We start from the raw sequence: 19,536 nt of genomic DNA on the forward strand, positions 1-19,536 counted from the left end.
TTCTAATCTTTACTAATCCTTCTACTTAATCATCAATACACTTGATCTTAATCGTACCAAAACTTTTCATGTTCTTAATTTTAACTAAACTTGGCATCTACTTAATCTTAACTATACTGGTCATTTTCTTAATTTTAATCGTCATCATTTTAATCCTAACTAAACTTGTTATCTTCTTAATCCTAACTAAACTTGATCTTCTTAATCCTAACTAAATTTTTCATCTTAATTTTAACTAAACTAGTTATCTTCATAATCTTAACTAACTTTCTTAATCTTAAAGTAAACTTGTCATCGTCTTCATCTTACTAAACCAGTCACTTACTAAACTTGTCATATTCTTATTTTTTGCAATCTTTAATTTCTTTATGTAGCTTGCATCATCGAAATGATGTTTCAATGGCAAAAAATAATGTTAAAATAATAATCATGTGAAACGGAGGTCACTAATTTTTTCCCTCTCGTGTATCATTTTTGCCATTCATTTTAATTATACGACAACCCACTAATATTCCCATAATTCCGCCTCCGAATGCATCGACCACTTACGACTTTTTTTTTGTTAGTGGTGATCACGTATCATATAAACGTGACTGGTGCACCGGTTATTAAATTCTAATGGCAGATTTGTTTTTTTGTTATACCCATTAATTAAAACGGCAAAGATTCATTTTCGATATTGATGCGTCATGTATCGTCACGGTTGGGCAATCAACAGGTAGCCTAATGATTATTACTTTAGTACTGTTCTATATCTAAAGACTAGGCCTAATTATTGCATTTCAGTTTACGGTATTGATGAAACTGGTAACCGGAAGATGTATATTACTTTTCTACCAATCTAATTAAGATATTACATTAACATCACAATTACCAATTCAAGTGGAAGTTAACAAGAAACAGATTCGTTGTGTGGAAGTTAGTTTTCTTGAATGAGATTTATTAAAACCTGAGCAAGAAGAAGAAACTCGACGAATTGAACAACGAAACATCGGTCAACAAACCTTTTTGACGACACCAAATTTTCCTTTAAAAGTTTCAGTGAAGATATCAACGCAGCAAGTTAAACGAATATTATTTGTGCATACTCGACGTAGTAGTCGTTTTGAGGAATTAGAGAAATTGTCTTTATTTTTCACAAGCTGATTTTAATTGTATACCTGATAAGAGAACACATTTTTTTAAACGTCTTTGATTCAATTCAATGTAATCGTCGTCAACAAGATTCTTCGTATACTTATATAACTATGCTCTTTGACGAATACAGTAAGAACATTTCATCCATCGACAAGAACGCTTCTGCCTAGCTCAACAGAAAAGTACTTGTGTACCAATTTTAACAAATACCCTATATAAAAATATATGACATTATTATATAGTTGGTGGTGACGATTTCTTCCCGAATCAAATAAAAAATACGATTCCATGATGCATTGGCCAAATATTTTATCATTTTCAGCAATCTTCGTTTATATATTTCTTAGTAATACCGGTGGTAAGTTACTTTGTTTTCTTCGAGATTTTCTGCAATAATATTCTACTTTATGAATATGAAACCTATAATTATTTAATGAATTTCTTTATGTGGGCTTATCTAACTTATTCACTACGGTAAGTTATTATTAGGTTATATGCATGATATGCATATAACCTCTTGATTCTGTCAAAATCTTTATTTATTTATTTATTTATTTATTTATTCTTTCCTTAGCACTATTTTGTCCGTGCATTATCTTGGCATCAGTTTCATCTAGCTAAGTCAAGTTTTCAGAGTATATTCCTTATGGCCAGGAATCGATGTGGTTATATTTTCACGATGCGTAATCAAAAATTACGCGGTCTACGCGCGATTTTACGAAATCACGTTTGTAATCATATCTTCACAAGCATGAATCACAATTAAACAAAATTTGGTACTCATAAATTTCAGGTCATATTTCATCATATGGCAATTAAATTACGTGCGTAGCGCATATAACGCTTGCGTACGCGCGCTTAAAATGTTCAAAATTGTCAAAATTTATTTTCGATGAAATTAGAGTACGTTTCAGGCAATTTTAAGCGTTTAAAAAATTGCCATGAGTGCGCCGATTTTTGCACGCGCACTGCGCGTTAAACGTTAATGCGCACTCTTTTTGCCCGATTTCTGTTTTACAATCTTTCTTTAATAATATCATCATATTTGATTCAGGTTTCAACTCGAAATTGCGTTATACGAGCACGTCAAAAGTGACTGGCTACGCACGTATAAGTTAACAAAATGGTGAAAATATGCTAAATTTTAAAATTAATATATATCGTCAGAATGCAGGGGAACACCTATTTTTTATTTCATTTTCTTGAATTGTATGTATCATATGTATGATTTATTATCAAATTAAGAGAACAAAAGTTGATTAAGTCATCATTAATTGCATATTAAATTAAAAAAACATAATTTCGACAATCAAACAAATTATGACATTTTCTTAGGCCAAAATAACAAACTTAACATTAACTTTCTTCCTTCAAAAATTCATATATTAAAGTTAAAAGTATGTAGTTTGACAGTGCATCATTTGTATACATTTTAAAGATGTCATCATAGTAAAAAATTATAATTCATTTCGGTATGTAATAATCTATTTGCATCAAAGTGGTTACTACATAGTAAATACACGGAGAAATTTTTCTACAACTTTTAGTCAGTTGTGTACGGCTCGGTGGTCTGTGCTCGTGTCTATGGCATTCAAGGTACCGAGATCGAGTCTCACCTTGGGAAACGAAATAAGATTTTTTTTTTTATTATCCGTATTGTTTGTTCAAATTTATTTCTTAGTGTATAGATTATACACATGATTTATAATGAAATCTAGATAAAAATTAACTTATGTCTTTATTATTATGTAACAACAAATGTGGTTTATGACATTATACGCATATGGATCTTTGATCGGATTGTGATACCGGCTATGGTGTTCGCGTTAGCAAGGTCCTATCATATATTATAAATAATTAAAGATTCTGAGAAAATCAATCAATCAATATATCTTTTAAAAATCAATTATCTTTATTTAAATCAATGCATATAACCTATAATTCGTCATAGTGACGAATTAAATCTAGTTTATATTATTTCCTTCTTATTTTTCTGTTTTGTATGTTTTTTTAATGAAATGGGTTAGGTAGAATAGGTAGTGTTTTAACGCATGTGTATAAATAAAACTTTGGTAGAAGAAGTAATTATTACAAAACAATTATGAAATAGGTCAAAATTGTCTTCCATGACCTTTTTAGTAACCTATAAGCGGATGCTATTAGTAAATGTGTAATCTCATTTGTTGTAATAAGTACAAGTTTAAGTCGTTTCTTGTGGTTAATCTCTACCACTGTGCTTTTAATTACTCCGCAATTAAAATGCAAGTGATCACTCCAAGTAGCAGTCAAATATGGCAATCTTTATTATCACACCTGATATGAGTGTGTCAAATGTATAGTAGGTATTTCTAAAATTTATATATTAATCCAAGGCAAAATACTGAAAAATGACAATATTGTGGGTATCAGTGGCTGGATCTCAATAAAGATTAAAAAAAAGGCGAAAAGCTAAATCAAAACGATAAATTAGCAGAGCTTTCGGGCAGCCCTTCATCAGTTTAGGCCTAAGTTAATAACTAGAAAGTAATGGATTGTCTCAAATTTTTCTTTTCTCATGCCTACAATATGTTGCTATTTATCCTAGGATTTATTTAATGTAGGCCTATACATTAGTAAAATTCTTGCTTTCTATAGGCCTAAATCATGTGAGATACCACCTTTCAGTATTTCGATCTGTTAAGATCAAATGATTGACGGTGGTTCATTTGTTTTCAATATTATATTACATACGGAAATTAAATTCCAGATATAGTATTAACAATTGTGATCCTTTTTCTTTGTGCTGTGAAATGAATAGATAGGTCCGGTCTATATTTCATACACAATATGCCTAATATTGTATGCTATTTTAAAGCCTGATTGTCATATCTGCTGTGTCCTAATTGGAATAATAAACAGATTTAGCTGACTTATTTTACGTTAATAAATATCTTTTGTTACATTTTTCGGAGATCTTTTTTATTAATAGCAACACAGGCATTCAATATTTTGATTTGTCTAAACTTTTTTACTGCTTAATACTATTTTAATTTTAAATAAAAACATTTTAAAACGCGTTTTCAGTGTATACACATAATTAAAATGTTTCGATCTATTGAAAGAAGACATTTTAGCTGCTTGAATTTTGAACCCTTTTTGATAATTGTTTTTTTTATACTTGAACAAAATCTAGTGACCGCGGATTACCCGGGGCTTACACAAAATCTAAGTAATGAATTCATGAGAGGGAATATCAATCAGGATAATTAAGGTTATGATATTTGTCATGGCATTGCAAAAAAACATTAACATTTCAAAGTCCAAAAATGATATTACATCTCATCATTTTACATATACCCCAATTTATATAATTATTCTATTTAGCTTTACATTATCGTATAAAATAATATATTAAATTTTTCATTAATTACCGCCGCCAAGGAGGTTATATTTTCACCCCTGTATGTTTGTGTGTTTGTGTTTTTGTGTGTGTGTGTGTGTGTGTGTCTGTGAACAGCCTGGAGGCCACAGTTTTTATCCGATTCTCACCAAATTTGGCAACAATGATCTATGTCCCAAAAGCTCGGACGAGTTCGAATTTGAGGGGAAAAGGTCATAGGTCAAGGTCACAACTAACAAAAAACTATTTTATTGCCTAGAGACCACAGTTTTTATCCGATTCTCACCAAACTTAGCCACAATGGTCAATGGCACATTTTTTGAAGGGTCAGGGTAAAATATCAAGGTCCACAAAAAGCTACTACACTAAAAGGACTTGAACCAGCGACCTCAACTGTGAGAGGCTGGATACATAACCATTACACCAAACTGTCATCCACAACTTTGTAGTGTGCAGTTAACATATTTACACTTAGAACGAATAAAAAAAAATGTAAAAAAGAAATATTCAGGGGGAATTTTATGTAGGGCAATTTTACAGTAGGCGGAGGTTTGTACTCTCGGAGTACCATCTAGTTTCGTATGTATTTCTTTTCTCAATCTGGAGGTTTAATATGTCGTGGTCAATTGCAGTAGTATTCAAATAAGTTACATTTGTAATAATTTTCGTTACAGGAGTAGTTTGTACAGATATCATTACAGATCCATCGGTAATTCATTGCACTACAAACCCATGCTTAAATGATGGTACCTGTTTCATTGTATACCGTAAGTATTGAAACAGTTTTAATTTAAGAAACCCAAAACAAATACGATATCAATACCAAATACGAAATGTTAAGTTCTATGAAACTAATACAAAAATGACAGTGTGCATGGCGTTTTCAACACGTTTTAAAGTTATTTGTTTGAAGACATTGATGACGTCAATTTATCATGTTATGAGGCTAATGTGGTAAAGTTGATGATGACGTTATCGATGAGGTCATACTGGTAGTGGATAGCATCGATAGGCATGGTTCTGTACTTATTAAACCTCGTAATAAAATTAAAAATAATACATTGATGATTATGCTAATTGTATTAATGGGGTTTTTTCAGGAGCCGGTACAAATGAGAACTCTGAGATAGAGTGTGCAGGTGATATATGTTTAAAGTTTATATTTGAGCCGCGTACGTGGCTAGAGGCAGCTGCCGATTGTGTTGCAAAAGGTGGTATGTTAGTCAGTCGTGAGTCTCTTCAGAATCCAAATCTACTGGTTAAATCAGCTATGAATGGAGAATTATATTGTAAGTTAAATAAACACTGGTCTGTTGTTTCAAAATTAGTTTCTTTTATTAAAATAAGGAAAATACAAATGATACCCCTATAGCACTGTCTTTTGTTTTGTATTTTTTCATTATCCGCTGTCTCATGTTGAAAGCTTCGCAATCTATTTATCACACATTTTATCTTCAAGTTTAGTACAGTATAATTTTTATATTCTTATAATACTATTTGAAGATAAGTGTATTTTTTGTTTTTGTTATAGACAACTGTGATAAATTATTTTGGACAAGTGGGTATAGAGATTCCAACAATGATTGGACGTGGGTCTCTACAAATGTTACTGATTCGATATTGAATCTCCAAGACAACAACTGCATACATACTGGTTCTCATCCTGAAACCTGTGACGATCTTCAACTGACAGCGGAAAATTGTTCACAAAAGTTGAATTATATTTGTGAAATACCTACTAGTATGATACTGGAAGGTAAGACCAAAGAATGTGTGTAGGCCTACGTAAATAATATGTCACATCACAGAGCAAACATTTTAAAATAATATTGCTCTAACGTAAATACAACTATTTTTGTTTTGTCTCCTGGTATCTAGTTGAAAATTTCTGCATTTTGTGTTCAAAGAATGTAGTTTGAAATCCAAAGAAGAACAAAGAATCTTTAATTTCACGGCACTGTTTGTGATTCAGCCTAGGCCTACTTCAAATAATCTAGTAGCTCGGATTTTCAATGATGTTAGATAGTTACTATCCTTTTTCTTTTTCAGAGTTGACATATCAGTGTCTTTGTGATAGTGACCACTACGGGGTTGATTGTAATTTAACATACCACAGTTATGGTAAGTAGGCTTAATATTGACGCTTTGGCTATTTCATGTGCTGTGGATGATATCATTATCATCATCATCATCGTCGTCATCATCATTATAATCATCATAAAAACAGACTAACTGGAGTAATAGTGGTGAAGAAAATGTTTCTTACATTATAATAATAGTACAGTATACATTTACCATCAATTCTTCTTCTTTTTTTTAAGATCTGAAAGAGAATGGTGCTTGTGAAAGTGAAACAATAGAACTAGAATGTCCATCAAATACGATAATCTCTGTGGAAAATGCCCTGTATGGAAAAAATACAGTTACACATATGAACTACCAATGTCCAAACAGGATTGAAGATGTCGTAGCAGAATCTTGTAAAGGTTCTGGAAATGCATCTTTTCTTGTTACTGAATTATGCCATGGAAGAAACAACTGTTCATTTACAGTTAATGAAGAGACGCTTGGCGTCGTGTCTTGCTTTAGCGGTCTTGTTGAAAATAAAGACTTTTACTTGGAAGTATTTTACTCCTGTAGGCCTGGAGGTGAGCATATTGGTCGTTTTATGCATCATGTACCAAACTACCAATGTGTGTATTCAATCATAAATGTAAATTGTTAATTTGTTTGTTAAAGATTCGTTAGAAATGCAATATGGAACATCTGTGAAATGTGGATATGACGATGACCCAGAATATCCAGTGTTTATATCGTGCCAAGGCAGAGATATCGAGATAGAGTATGCATACTTTGGTCACATGGCTAAGCGTCAGCGATGTTTTAATACAGAGAATAATTCGTTCCGCGATGACTACAAAGCCGACTGCTCTTCCATGTATTTTCTAGAATATTTAACAAACAGGTAAGAAACATTACTAAGATACTAAGATAATTTAAGATTATCTATAGTACCCGGTTCAAGTATTAAATAAAGGCTCACTTCTCTCGTGAAAAAATAATTATGTCTCCATGCTTCTATCTTTATAATAATAATATCTATAGTCTCATCTAAATTTCCAGAGGCGTATATATTTATCATAACAATGTCTAAAGTTCTTGGGAAAAATAAATTAACCTTAATATGTATGTGTGTCATTATAATGATACAAAACAAAATGCTGTAACTCTAACAATATACCACATTTCAAATGACAGATGTAACGGTAAAAGTGTGTGTATGTTTGTCAAGGATCACAAGTTATTACGATACCGATGTGATCAACCGCCTGACATCACAAAGAATGATTTACGTGTTTTCACGGATGTTCGCTACAAGTGCCGTACAAATGTATCTAAAGGTGAGCCATTCAGGTTTTATTGTGGTTTATGACTTCATGTATTCTATTAGTAGCTAGTATAAAGGTTTATTTTCCATGAGTATAACTTGGCTAAAATTTCACATTGAGTCTGAGATTAAATTACTAATTAGTTAATTAAGTCAGCAAATATTTAAAAACATGTTTCTTGCCATATTTTATATGAAAGTAAAGTTTTAAGTCTTCAAAATGTATAATTTCTAATTCCACCACATTTGGTATATAATTACACCACTGACACCATATCATTTTTTATATTATACGGTAGCCTATCATTTTTAGTGCGTATTTTTTTATTAATTTAATATATAGTAGAATTTAAAGAATTGACAACTCCGTCGATTAGCAAATGTCAACAGACATATAAAGAAGGTATAAACTGGACTATGACAGATCCTGGAGCAATTAGCAATCAAAATTGCCCGGATGATCCATCTGGTAAGAAATAAATTGTAATTTATGTTAAAGAGATGAGAAAATATGTTAAAAACTACTTGTTGTCAGGGTAATAATAAGTAATCAACTTTACGATTAGGCTCAGCAACGTGGATGTGTTCCAGTGACGGAGTATGGCATGAAGATGGACCAAACTTGGACGATTGTGGTGAACAAGAATGGATTGACGAAAACAGAAACTTAGTAAGTTCGTATGTGGCTTATACACACAATCCTCGTAGTGTATAATATAACCATTGTAGGCCTAAAGTAATATCAGGTTGTTTAGTACCTGAATCTGTTCCAGGCATGTGTTTCAAAATTTGTTACAGGTTTTACGCAAAGTAGTAGAAATTAATCGATTAGATTCTCAAGTCAATCGGTTTGTAATTACCGCATTTTAACTTCAGATAGAAGATGCTGATTTACCTGCCGTAGAAATTGCTATTAAAATTTACGAAGGATTTGATTCGACAGAAGACGTAAGTGTCGAAACAGTCACTGAGACAGTGCAATTATTAGACGAACTCATTAGCTTACAAGAGCAACAGCTGACTTCTACTAATGCTTCACAAGAAGAAAAGGTGCACATTGCTGTTGAATTTCAAACGGTATGTAGACATGTATTTTGCTTGTAGTTTCAGATGACTACAACACTCTATCCAGATTTTTCAGGTATCATAAAAATATTTGGTATTATATAACACCTATATAAATTCCTGTCATTTGATTGGACGAATGTGGGTCACATGGCGTGCAATAGTACGCACTATTCAACGATCGTTAAATAGTACTTTTTGAAACATTTTTGTGTACGAAAAAAAAACGTCTAGATGTTATATAAAACAAATAATGAATGTTTTGTATTCGTGTAATGGTACAAATAATGGCACTTGGTGAATGATGAAAGGTTATATCAACTCGGCTTTGCCTCGTTGATATAACCTTTCATCATTCACCTCGTGCCATTATTTGTACCATTGCACTCATAAACATTCATTATTTGTATAATAAAACATCACATGTGTTTCACATGTATCTCCTTGTATCATATTTATACCATAACATAAGCTTACATAATACAGGCACCGCAGTAAAAATAAGATGTTGTATGCAGTAGGCCTATTACCAAATTTTCCTAGGATTACTGGAAAATATTTTAGTATGTGGAGATATATCACTTAGTATCGGATATGTACTTTTTGTTATTCCCTAAAAAGATCAAATATTTATTGATTGATTTTGCAGGAATTATTGCATACCGCTAGTCAGCTACTCACAGAGGACATATTACATGTGTTCGAAGACGAAGAGGTATGTTGTGACAATATCAACCAAGTAATAGCTGTATGTTTTACAATTCTGTGTTTAGTGCTATAGACATTATTATGCACGTGATTAAAACAAATAATGTGTTTCGTTTTATTTAAAAGGAAAATGAAGCAGCAACAACTGCAACATCTATTTCTGATGAGATTGAAAAGAGTGCGTTTCTTGTAGCCGATACACTGTCATCCGAGTCGCGAGAAATTGAATCGGAAAATATTGGTGAATTTATATATATATATATTTGTTTTTTTAATTAAATTTATTAAAGAAGATCACGTACTAGGATATGCTATATTTTGCTTAAAACAGAGTTAAAAGTACTGATACTCATCTGATTCAAGACATTTTGGCGTCCAATTTTGTTCATATATCGATCTCTTTCTTTGTATAAATGTTTTTCTTCTTAACCATATTTTGATGTAATGCTCTAATCTGGTAATTTAATTCCAAACTAGTATTTTCTCTTATAGTTGCCACCATTTGCATTTGTCTTTCTTCGTTTTATCGTTTGCACTGTTTTTGTAAATTTTAGTTATGAAAGTTAGAGCTGTAGATGTAATTGATGATGTACCTACCGAAGATGCTGAAGATGAAGATGATCATTACGTTTTATCAATTGGTGATGATGACACTGGATGTTCCTATCTAAAATTGCCCCGTCTTACAGAACGACAAACTACAATCTTTATTGCAACTACTACTGGTAAGAAACACAATTTATTATTGAACAGAAAATGCACGGTTTTTGGAATCTTCGTGACCTAAAGTATGTTTTTAAACATACATGCCTTTTTCTTGGGTTTAGGCCCTATTATATATCCGGAAATCACGTTGTGTTTTCTTGAAGTAGAAAAGCTATTCAGTTATTTCAAAAGAGATAATTGGGGCCTAACAGTTATTCATGTATTGCTTTTAGAACTTGAAAAACCAGAATTTGTGACGGCGACTGAATCCAGTATTTTTGACCACACTGGTGAGAATGTTTTTGCTTTTAAATCAACTTTGTATTCTTATCTGACCTCAAGCTACATGCTATAGAATTTATTTTTATATATTAAATATTAGGTATTCATAATACAGAAATTTATCAAATATTAAACGTAGGCCTATATTTCATCTACAAAATGTATAAAGTGCATAATATAAAACGAAATATAGAACTACTAAATTACAATTTAATCTATTATTTTTTCTTCTTCAGAATATTATCCTGATTCATATTCATCAAGCAAAGGTGATGAATTTTCCATGTGTTTAAAAATTTAATATTGCTGCATCGCAATACACAAACAATTCATGCGCGTAGAAATAAAAATTAACATGTCAAAATCGAATACAAATTATAAAAACTAATCAATGAATATGACTTTAAAAGTGCGATTTCTTTTAAACAAATCTAAAGATCATACATTCGTTATAGATTGATAGCTGTTTTAATACTTATTTAGGTAAATTAAAGATGATGTATGCAAAATACAAGACTCTCGGGAGATTTCTGGAATCTAGTATCAACTCGAAAATAGATGGGTATGTTTCAGTTTTCAAGATTAAATTCGTTTTTAAAGGTTATAATTTAAAAATAATGTACATATTGAATATCAGTTTTTTTCGTAATCTTTAAATAGTGTTACTGATATCACTGAAACTGAAGTTTATAACAAAACAGCAGAAACATCTGCAGCACACATGAACCAGACGACAACCATACTCAACTCAAATGTCATCGGAGCTTCGTTAAGATTTGATGAACACGATATTACGGAATTTGAAAATGGACAAACTGTACAGTTTTGTCTTCCAGAGCTAAATGTAAGAAATTTCAAAGGCAACATTTAAATAATGCAAAACAACTCAAAGTTCTGTTGCCTTTTGTATCTTAATTGAAAACAACTCGGTGACCAGTATACGCAAGCAAGTAATGCATCTTTTTAAATTCATTTTGATATATAGAATATAGGTTAATTAATAAACATTGTTCTCAACATTACAGACTTCTTTAGTTGGTGAACAAAAATGTGTCTTCTGGAGCTTTAATAAAACGTAAGCCTTGTTGTTGTGTACTTGTTTTCTGATAATAGTTATCGGTATAAACTATATATTTGTTGGGTAATTTTGCCTATCTGTATTTTTTTCTGATGGTTTTAATTTATAATATTTCACTATTATAAGGACAAACACAGGTGAATGGTTAAGTGAAGGATGTATCACTACTCAGACGCGACAACACACAATCTGTACTTGTAATCACATGACAAACTTTGCTATATTGATGGACGTACATGGCGTAAAAGTGAGTTAGTAATGGTTCAAATTAGAAATATTAATATTAATGTTATTATAATATTAAGCTAAATAAAATGAGGTTAGAAAGTACTCTTTTTCACCCCCACGTCTATTTTGCTCTTTAAAGAATCTTTAATCAATACTTTGATCGTCCTCAGGAACTGGGAATAAAAGTGAAATTGTGTGAGACCAGAAAAGTTCACAGTGGAAGGAATTGAAACTAGCAAACCTTCAAGCAATATAATAATGATCCTAATAAATTACAAATGTACTAATTATTTGTTTCTATCAGATCGAACCAGTTCACGAGTCTACTCTGCGATATATCACAATTGTAGGATGTTCTGTATCAATTGTAGCATTGTTAGCCTGTGTCTTCACATTCTCAATACTAAAGTAAGAAACAAAACGTTATGCTACCCTACGTATTTTGTTTCTTTAAATATCAATTTTAATTATTACTGCCGAAGACTTTATATTAGGCATTCCGTTTATTTGTTTTTTACATGGGACTTGATAGATGGGATAAAATTGGCATTTTATTAATTAATTCGAAAACCATATTGATATTAGTGTTGTTTTATTAGGAGATTAAAAAGTCTACGCACCACAATCCATCGTAATCTCTGCATATCCCTTGCGATATCTCAGTTAATCTTCATTGTGGGCATCGAGAGAACTTCAAATAAGGTTAGATTCAAAGCTTAAGCAGTCTTAAAAACAGTCAGAAATAAGTACATTGTTTTTTTAAATAGGCCTAGCACATCAAATGCGATAATTTCAAAGCAACAAAATAAAAAAAGAAGAAAATCATGTTTTCTTCACAGTATTTGATACATCCATGAATCATGTCATTATTATCTAAATAAATATTTATGAAAAAAAAAATAAACTTAGATCACGTGGTATTCTGACATTTTACAGCTGATAATATAAATAATATATTGTTTTTGCTGTCATTGTTTTCATGTAGACTATTAGCATTTAATTCCTCCCGCTACAACTTTTGGCTTTCATGCCATGAGTTTTTAATTTTTTAAATGTTTTCTTTTTACAAAATAGTTTACACAATCGGACCGCAGTATATATTATAACTAATTAATCTTTAACAAAATGTAAAAACGTGTGAAACTATTCGAACTGTGCATTTTGTAATCCTCAGGTGGTGTGCTCTGTGATTGCTGGAATGTTACATTATTTTTTTCTGGTCTCATTTATGTGGATGTGTCTTGAGGGAATTCATTTGTACATAACACTTGTAAGAGTGTTTAACACAACAGAGCATGGCGCTCTCCATTACTATCTAGCAGCTTATGGTAGGCATTTGGTGGGAAGGGGGGGGGGCTGGGGGTATTTAGGTCAAACATTACAAATAATATGCCACTGACCTGACCTGACCTGACCTGACCTGACCTATTTTGATTATGTTTGAGTTAATTGAGTATAATCGCTACAAGTGCCTACTTAACACAGCTTGAGCTTTATTGAGAAATATTTGAAGTACCGGTAGTGTTAAAATATTTCTGCTTATAAATTTAAGCTTTTTGGGGATTAAAATTAGATATTTATGCATATCAACTTTAATAGATCTCTTCACAATTTTGCAACAGACTGCATAGTAATGGCATGTTTCTGATTACGTTGTTTGGAGAATAACATACATATCCTAGTTTATAAAAATATTTTGTGGCAGTCAATGTCATTTCTATTTCTTTGTTTACCTTTTTAATGCATAACATATAGTCTAGTAGGAAGGAGGGGTTCATATATTAATTTGTATACAATCTTTATTCTTGTACAGCACTGCCGTTATTGGTAGTCGCGGCTCTAGCGGGTGCAGTACCAGAAGGGTACGGAACTGATAAATTGTGAGTACTCCTTTAACTATAATACTATAATTATGATTTAAAATTAAAAAGATCGCTGAGATGATGTGTGACGAGAAAGAACGTGACAATAATAGTAATAATGTTGTTTTTTCGTATACATTACAGTTGTTGGTTGTCGACAGAAAATAACTTTATTTTTGCCTTTGTTGCTCCTGTTGCAGGTATTATTCTGGTAAGCTAGATTTTATCTCATTATTACAAAATATATGCACACTTACATTTTATTTTAAATCTAAACGCTAAAAGTAAAAATTATGTTTGGGAAACGCCCTCTATATAAACAATCATTTTTGTGCCAAGCTTATCTGGATATATCTGTTTTAATAAATCGTATAAATCATGATTCTTTTTCATTTTTCTAGTTGAATTTCATCATACTCATTGTATCATTAAGGAAAGCTTATGCAAGCAGCAACGCAATGAATCAAGATGCCACAAAAACACAACAACTAAGGTACATCAGTTATGTAACTGTGAATGTAAACCCACTCATTCACTTGTTGTACTCTGGAGATAAATATTATACTATTCACTACGAAAATACTTCGTTTACGTTCCCGAGATATGCCTACACATGCTATTTTGATAGATTTAATATACATTTATACAAACGTATTGCTTGGCGATGAATGGAACATTTTTATAATATAATATGTATAATTATTTGTTTTAACACAAATAGGTACATGTATGGGTCCTTGGGGTATAGACTTAAAACCCTTGACAATAAATATATAAACCATTTTTGTCGCAATTTGAAGCGCAAATTTCTTGTATGCCTAATTTGATGGTCACGATATAATGTGTTATTTTTTTTTAACAGAACGTGGATAAAAGGTGCAATTACATTGTTGTTTTTATTGGGATCAACATGGGCCACTGGACTTCTGTTTTTCAATCAGTCATCAATTACTATGGCGTACATCTTCACTGTTCTTAATTCTTTACAGGTAATTGAATAAAATATATGAAGGAATAATGTTTTATAACCTGTGAAGCATTGTGTGATTTTTTATTTGTTTATATATTTTATCTTGAGACTCAATCACGGACGTACTGTGCTGTAATATATCTTTACATTATTATACAGTCCTGGTATGGGAATTCTCCTACATTATTCGTTCGTACAAAATTGCTAGACAGGGAACGTATAATCCAAATATGCTAAATACTGTATTTTTATAGGGATTTTATTGTTTTAATGCTAGACAGCGGGAATAATCCAATATGCTAAATACTATTTGTTTATAGGGATTTTTCATTTTCCTGTTTTACTGTTTCAATAATGATGCTATTAAAAAAGAATTAAGAAGGTGGCTGTCAAGAAAAGCATGGGTACCAAAGAGAATCCGAGAACATTTGAAAGATAAGCCAAAATTAACCACGATGAATTCAATAATGGTAAATAATATTGTGATGGTAATAATAAGACATCATCCAAATTCAATATCATTGTTATGGTGCGGGTGAGTTAGTGTAATGACGATGATATGATTTTATAATTCTCATGGCGATAGATGAGAATATTAAGGATGATGATGATGGTGATGATGATGACGATGATGATGACGATGGTGATGACGATGATGATGATGATGATCGACGATAATGATAAGTATGATGGTTGTGAATTTATAATCACAATACCGCAAACCTTTACTAGTTCAATTTAAGCAATATTATAACGATACTGATTATTTAGATGATGATAATGATTATAATTAGTATTGATAATGGTTTTAATGGTTTAATATTGGATTTGAAGACGATGATAAGAAGGATGTTGATGATTTTGAATAGACCCGATTGACTTTAGTATAAGAAATTAATTATAGTTATTTTTTTTGTTAAATTTAGACAACACACACCAACCAATTGCCTGCAGCAAACAAAATAGGTAACTATATTAATCATTTATTATAAAAATGATATAACCATGACGTCACAACAATTGTACCGAGACATCATAATCGTAAATAACATCCAGAATGACTAGCATTCAATCTTTGAACGTGTTACTTTTTACGGCGTCCAGAATTGTGTAATTATGTTATTAACAAATATAAAACGGGTTTTTTAATGAATAATGTTTGACTAATTTTCAGAAACCATGCCTACTATTTCATGTGGATATTCAAAAGACTATACAATTTCTAGTCTTCTGACGCCAGCTACTATCAGTATGGTCGACTTTACTATGGCATCGTACTCTAAAAAAAACTAGCATACTGGCATTCGAAAATGCGTACATGGAGTAAGTTGAAATTGAGAGACCTGATAAGCGTCATTTTTTTTGCACCAGGTATAATCTGGGTTATAGATGAAAAGTTAAAATTAATCATTATAATCATTATTCTAAAGTTCTTGTAACGATTTGCTCAACATAATCAACACAAATAAATCTCTATCGTATCAGTTTGTTTCATGTCAATACTCAATATGGTATTTAAATAGGTACAAATTAGAAGAAGACAATTTTATAGTTCTAGTTGTCCCATGATGAGGTACAGTGCACTAAGTCCTTCCATATGGGAATTAGTAGTTGTACTCATCATGTACTAGATTCTTTAAAATGCACATGAGCTAGAGAAGACTCCTTCTACCACCAGAACCCTGTAGCGAGTGAGCCTCGAATTATTGCCGATGTTATGGCAACGTAATTTCACTGTCTTAACCCCCGGACACTCACTCGCAGAGATACAATGTAATAGGATAATTAACTGTTAATACAAATGTTGATTTGCTGTGAAAAGTAACGTAACTTAATTGTAAATGTAATTGTTGCATACGTGTTACATGTAAAGAGTAATTGAGAATGATATTAATTGTGTACAATATTACCACAAAAAAAAAAATCTATGATGATGGAAAAGTGACCTACCTTTATTGTCCTTTTTATTTTCATTATCGCAGTGTATTTGACGTATTATAACACACAGTAGATTCTTGTAATTTGATTGAACGATTGTGGGTCACATGATGTTAAATAAATGTACTATAACAATTTCGAGGGTGTGGTGTTGTTATACGCAATTGAGTACCGCAATTACGCATTTGGTTCCTTCTTGGCCAAAATATAGAATTTTTAAAAATTCAATTATTATGCAATAATATTTCCATATATGCGCATATATTGCGTTATCATCATCTTATAGAGTCATATTAACCAGTTATGTCAAAAATAAACGGGTAGAAATTTGGTCATTTAAAAAAAAAAAATTCTGTAGGCCTACAGGGATTTTTTTGGCCATAGGCCTATATGCGCATATATTGCGTTATCATCATCTTATAGTCATAACCAGTTATGTTTAAAAAAAATGTCGACATTTGGTCATTTTTTCCCTGTAGGCCTACTATAGCACAGGAATTTTTCAAAAATGGCCAAATATCGACATTTTAAAATTCAATTATTATGCAATAATACTGCCATATATGTTTATTTATTGCGGTATCATCTTATAGAGTCATAGTAACCAGTTTTGTCAAAAAATAAACGGGTCGAAATTTTGGCATTTTTTTGAAAATTTCCCTGTACAGTGATGTTTTGAAAAATGGCCAAAATATCAACTTTTAAAATTCAATTATTATGCAATAATAACTCGGAAATAACTTAACTTACTTCAACATATGGGGCTGTGTAAACAGTGTGTGGGGGAACTTTCATAGTCGGCAATTATCAAAGACAATTTTGCGTAAAATAAATTGAACTCTCTAATGGGTAGGGGGATATTAAGTCGCTTCTTCTTCATCCCTGATTCCTTTTATTTGCAATTGCCAAGGTGTAACATTTGGATAAAATCAAAGAGAATTCTTAAGTAAAAGATTAAGTTCTCGTTTTGTATTATGTCGGTAGCGCCAGATAGGCCGGACAATAATCGATACTGACGTTCAATAGGCTGCAGATATTCAACAATGAACGCATATGGTAACGTGGCGCAATAAAAACAACATTATACTAAATGAGATTTGAACAATATATTTAAAGAAAATGGCATAGAAAACAAAACACAATCAGTAGTAATGATGTACAGCAACAATCATGATGATTAAACTCTGCACATATTGTCTTCTGCAGGCCTATCAACCATTGCTAAAGAGCCAATCATTTTGATGATTTCCAGTAAAGGCTTTTGTGTTTGTGTTTGTTAATTCTCACCTGATAGATGTTTGCGTCATCGTGTCTCCATTTATTACTATACGAATTGATCATACATTTTACATTATATTTGGTAAAGAAGATTTTTATATTAATTACTTCTACTAAATATAATGCAAAATAATACTTCATTTTACACAATCACATTGGCCTACTTGGTTTTAAATGAATCCGTTTACAATAAGATATCCCATTTATTTACAGAACCTCTTAGTTTTAGGACACCTTTATTAAGGGGTGGCGCTTGTTGGGTCCACTTAATGGCTCTACCTATCATTTTTACAAAGTTTTAAAACTTGCTCGACCATAGAATAAAATAAAGTTATGGCATATGATAATAGCCGATACATGTGAACACATGTGATGCTATATCTTGGCTATGGTGTAGGTAAATTAAGATACAGTAAGCTACTGATATTCGACCTAGACTGTGTAATAAACGTGTTTAAAATATAAATAGACACTCTGTACGTTTACATGCCGCTGGAAATGACATTACATGAAATTCGATTAGATTGTCCTGCATCGGTCAACAACTTTCATGCAGAGTCGAATTTTCTTAAAATATACAGGCAAACGCAAATAAAGCGGTACTCCAAGCCTATTATTCCAAAGTCAATACGATAATCGTTGCAACATTTTGTAATAATAAGTAGGCCCTAATCAATATTTATCATAAAGCAAAAAATTATCAATGTTTGTTACTCGAGTTTGTGCTTCAACTGGATCATTGGTTTTGGTCAATTTCACAAAGCGAGTACAATCTCCCACTCAACAACATACGATGTATTTCTAATAATACTGATCCTTAAAAACATATTTGCAGAATAGTTAACATCTGTTTACATTAAATAAAACCATGAATAATCTTATAATTAGTTCAATTACGACATTACAAGCAACAATACCGTAAGTAGTTCAATTTTGATCGAGTTTAACAACAGACTCGCAAATCCAGTCTTCGAATATAAACATATGCATAATATTAAAATAAGTAAATGTTATTAAACAAATTAAATTAACTAAATTCTAAAAAAGTCACTCTGAACTTGAATTTATAATTAGTTAAATTAAGAGAATACTTAATATGCTGGTATAACATTAAACACCACTCAATGTTTTAAACAGTGTAAATTAATCTTGTTAGAATAATACAACCGATTTCTGAATATTAATAACGTGTGATAATGATTATGGCAATAATTTGCTACTAACCTTAGGTTAGCATGAATATAGACTATCATTTTAACACAATCCATCATTTGGTATTAAAATGGAATATCAAATTTAAACAAACCAACAAAAATAACAAGTGTAATCTAACACCTTATATGAAACACCAGTCTCCATGGAGGCCATTATCGCCGAAATCATATCATACTCAAACGGCTATGAATGTGCCAAATTTATAAGTGTAATCATTATCTGTTGCACGAATGAAAATGCGTCGGTTGATACATTATCACGTCGATTTAAACATCCTTGAGATGGTCCTATATAAAGTGACAA

General features: G+C 31.4%; 1 protein-coding gene across 1 annotated transcript; it reads left to right on the forward strand.

Moving 5' to 3' along the window:
• Positions 1-361: 361 nt before the first annotated feature.
• On the forward strand, positions 362-16,838 carry LOC140052529 (adhesion G protein-coupled receptor L1-like). The gene is made up of 30 exons (XM_072098138.1): positions 362-1,492; positions 5,191-5,283; positions 5,617-5,805; positions 6,048-6,272; positions 6,566-6,637; positions 6,838-7,164; positions 7,256-7,481; positions 7,775-7,917; positions 8,248-8,373; positions 8,471-8,574; positions 8,781-8,981; positions 9,619-9,684; positions 9,804-9,918; positions 10,232-10,402; positions 10,616-10,672; positions 10,901-10,933; positions 11,148-11,226; positions 11,325-11,508; positions 11,690-11,739; positions 11,869-11,989; positions 12,275-12,378; positions 12,570-12,672; positions 13,145-13,298; positions 13,784-13,850; positions 13,977-14,043; positions 14,234-14,325; positions 14,695-14,821; positions 15,123-15,272; positions 15,729-15,768; positions 15,977-16,838. Exons 1-30 carry the CDS (start codon positions 1,426-1,428, stop codon positions 16,093-16,095), a joined length of 3,672 nt encoding a protein of 1,223 aa, XP_071954239.1. The 5' UTR covers positions 362-1,425; the 3' UTR covers positions 16,096-16,838.
• The last annotated feature ends 2,698 nt before the right edge of the window (positions 16,839-19,536 follow it).

Source organism: Antedon mediterranea, chromosome 6 (genome assembly GCF_964355755.1).
Source record: "Antedon mediterranea chromosome 6, ecAntMedi1.1, whole genome shotgun sequence".
In the NCBI taxonomy this organism is placed as follows: domain Eukaryota; kingdom Metazoa; phylum Echinodermata; class Crinoidea; order Comatulida; family Antedonidae; genus Antedon; species Antedon mediterranea.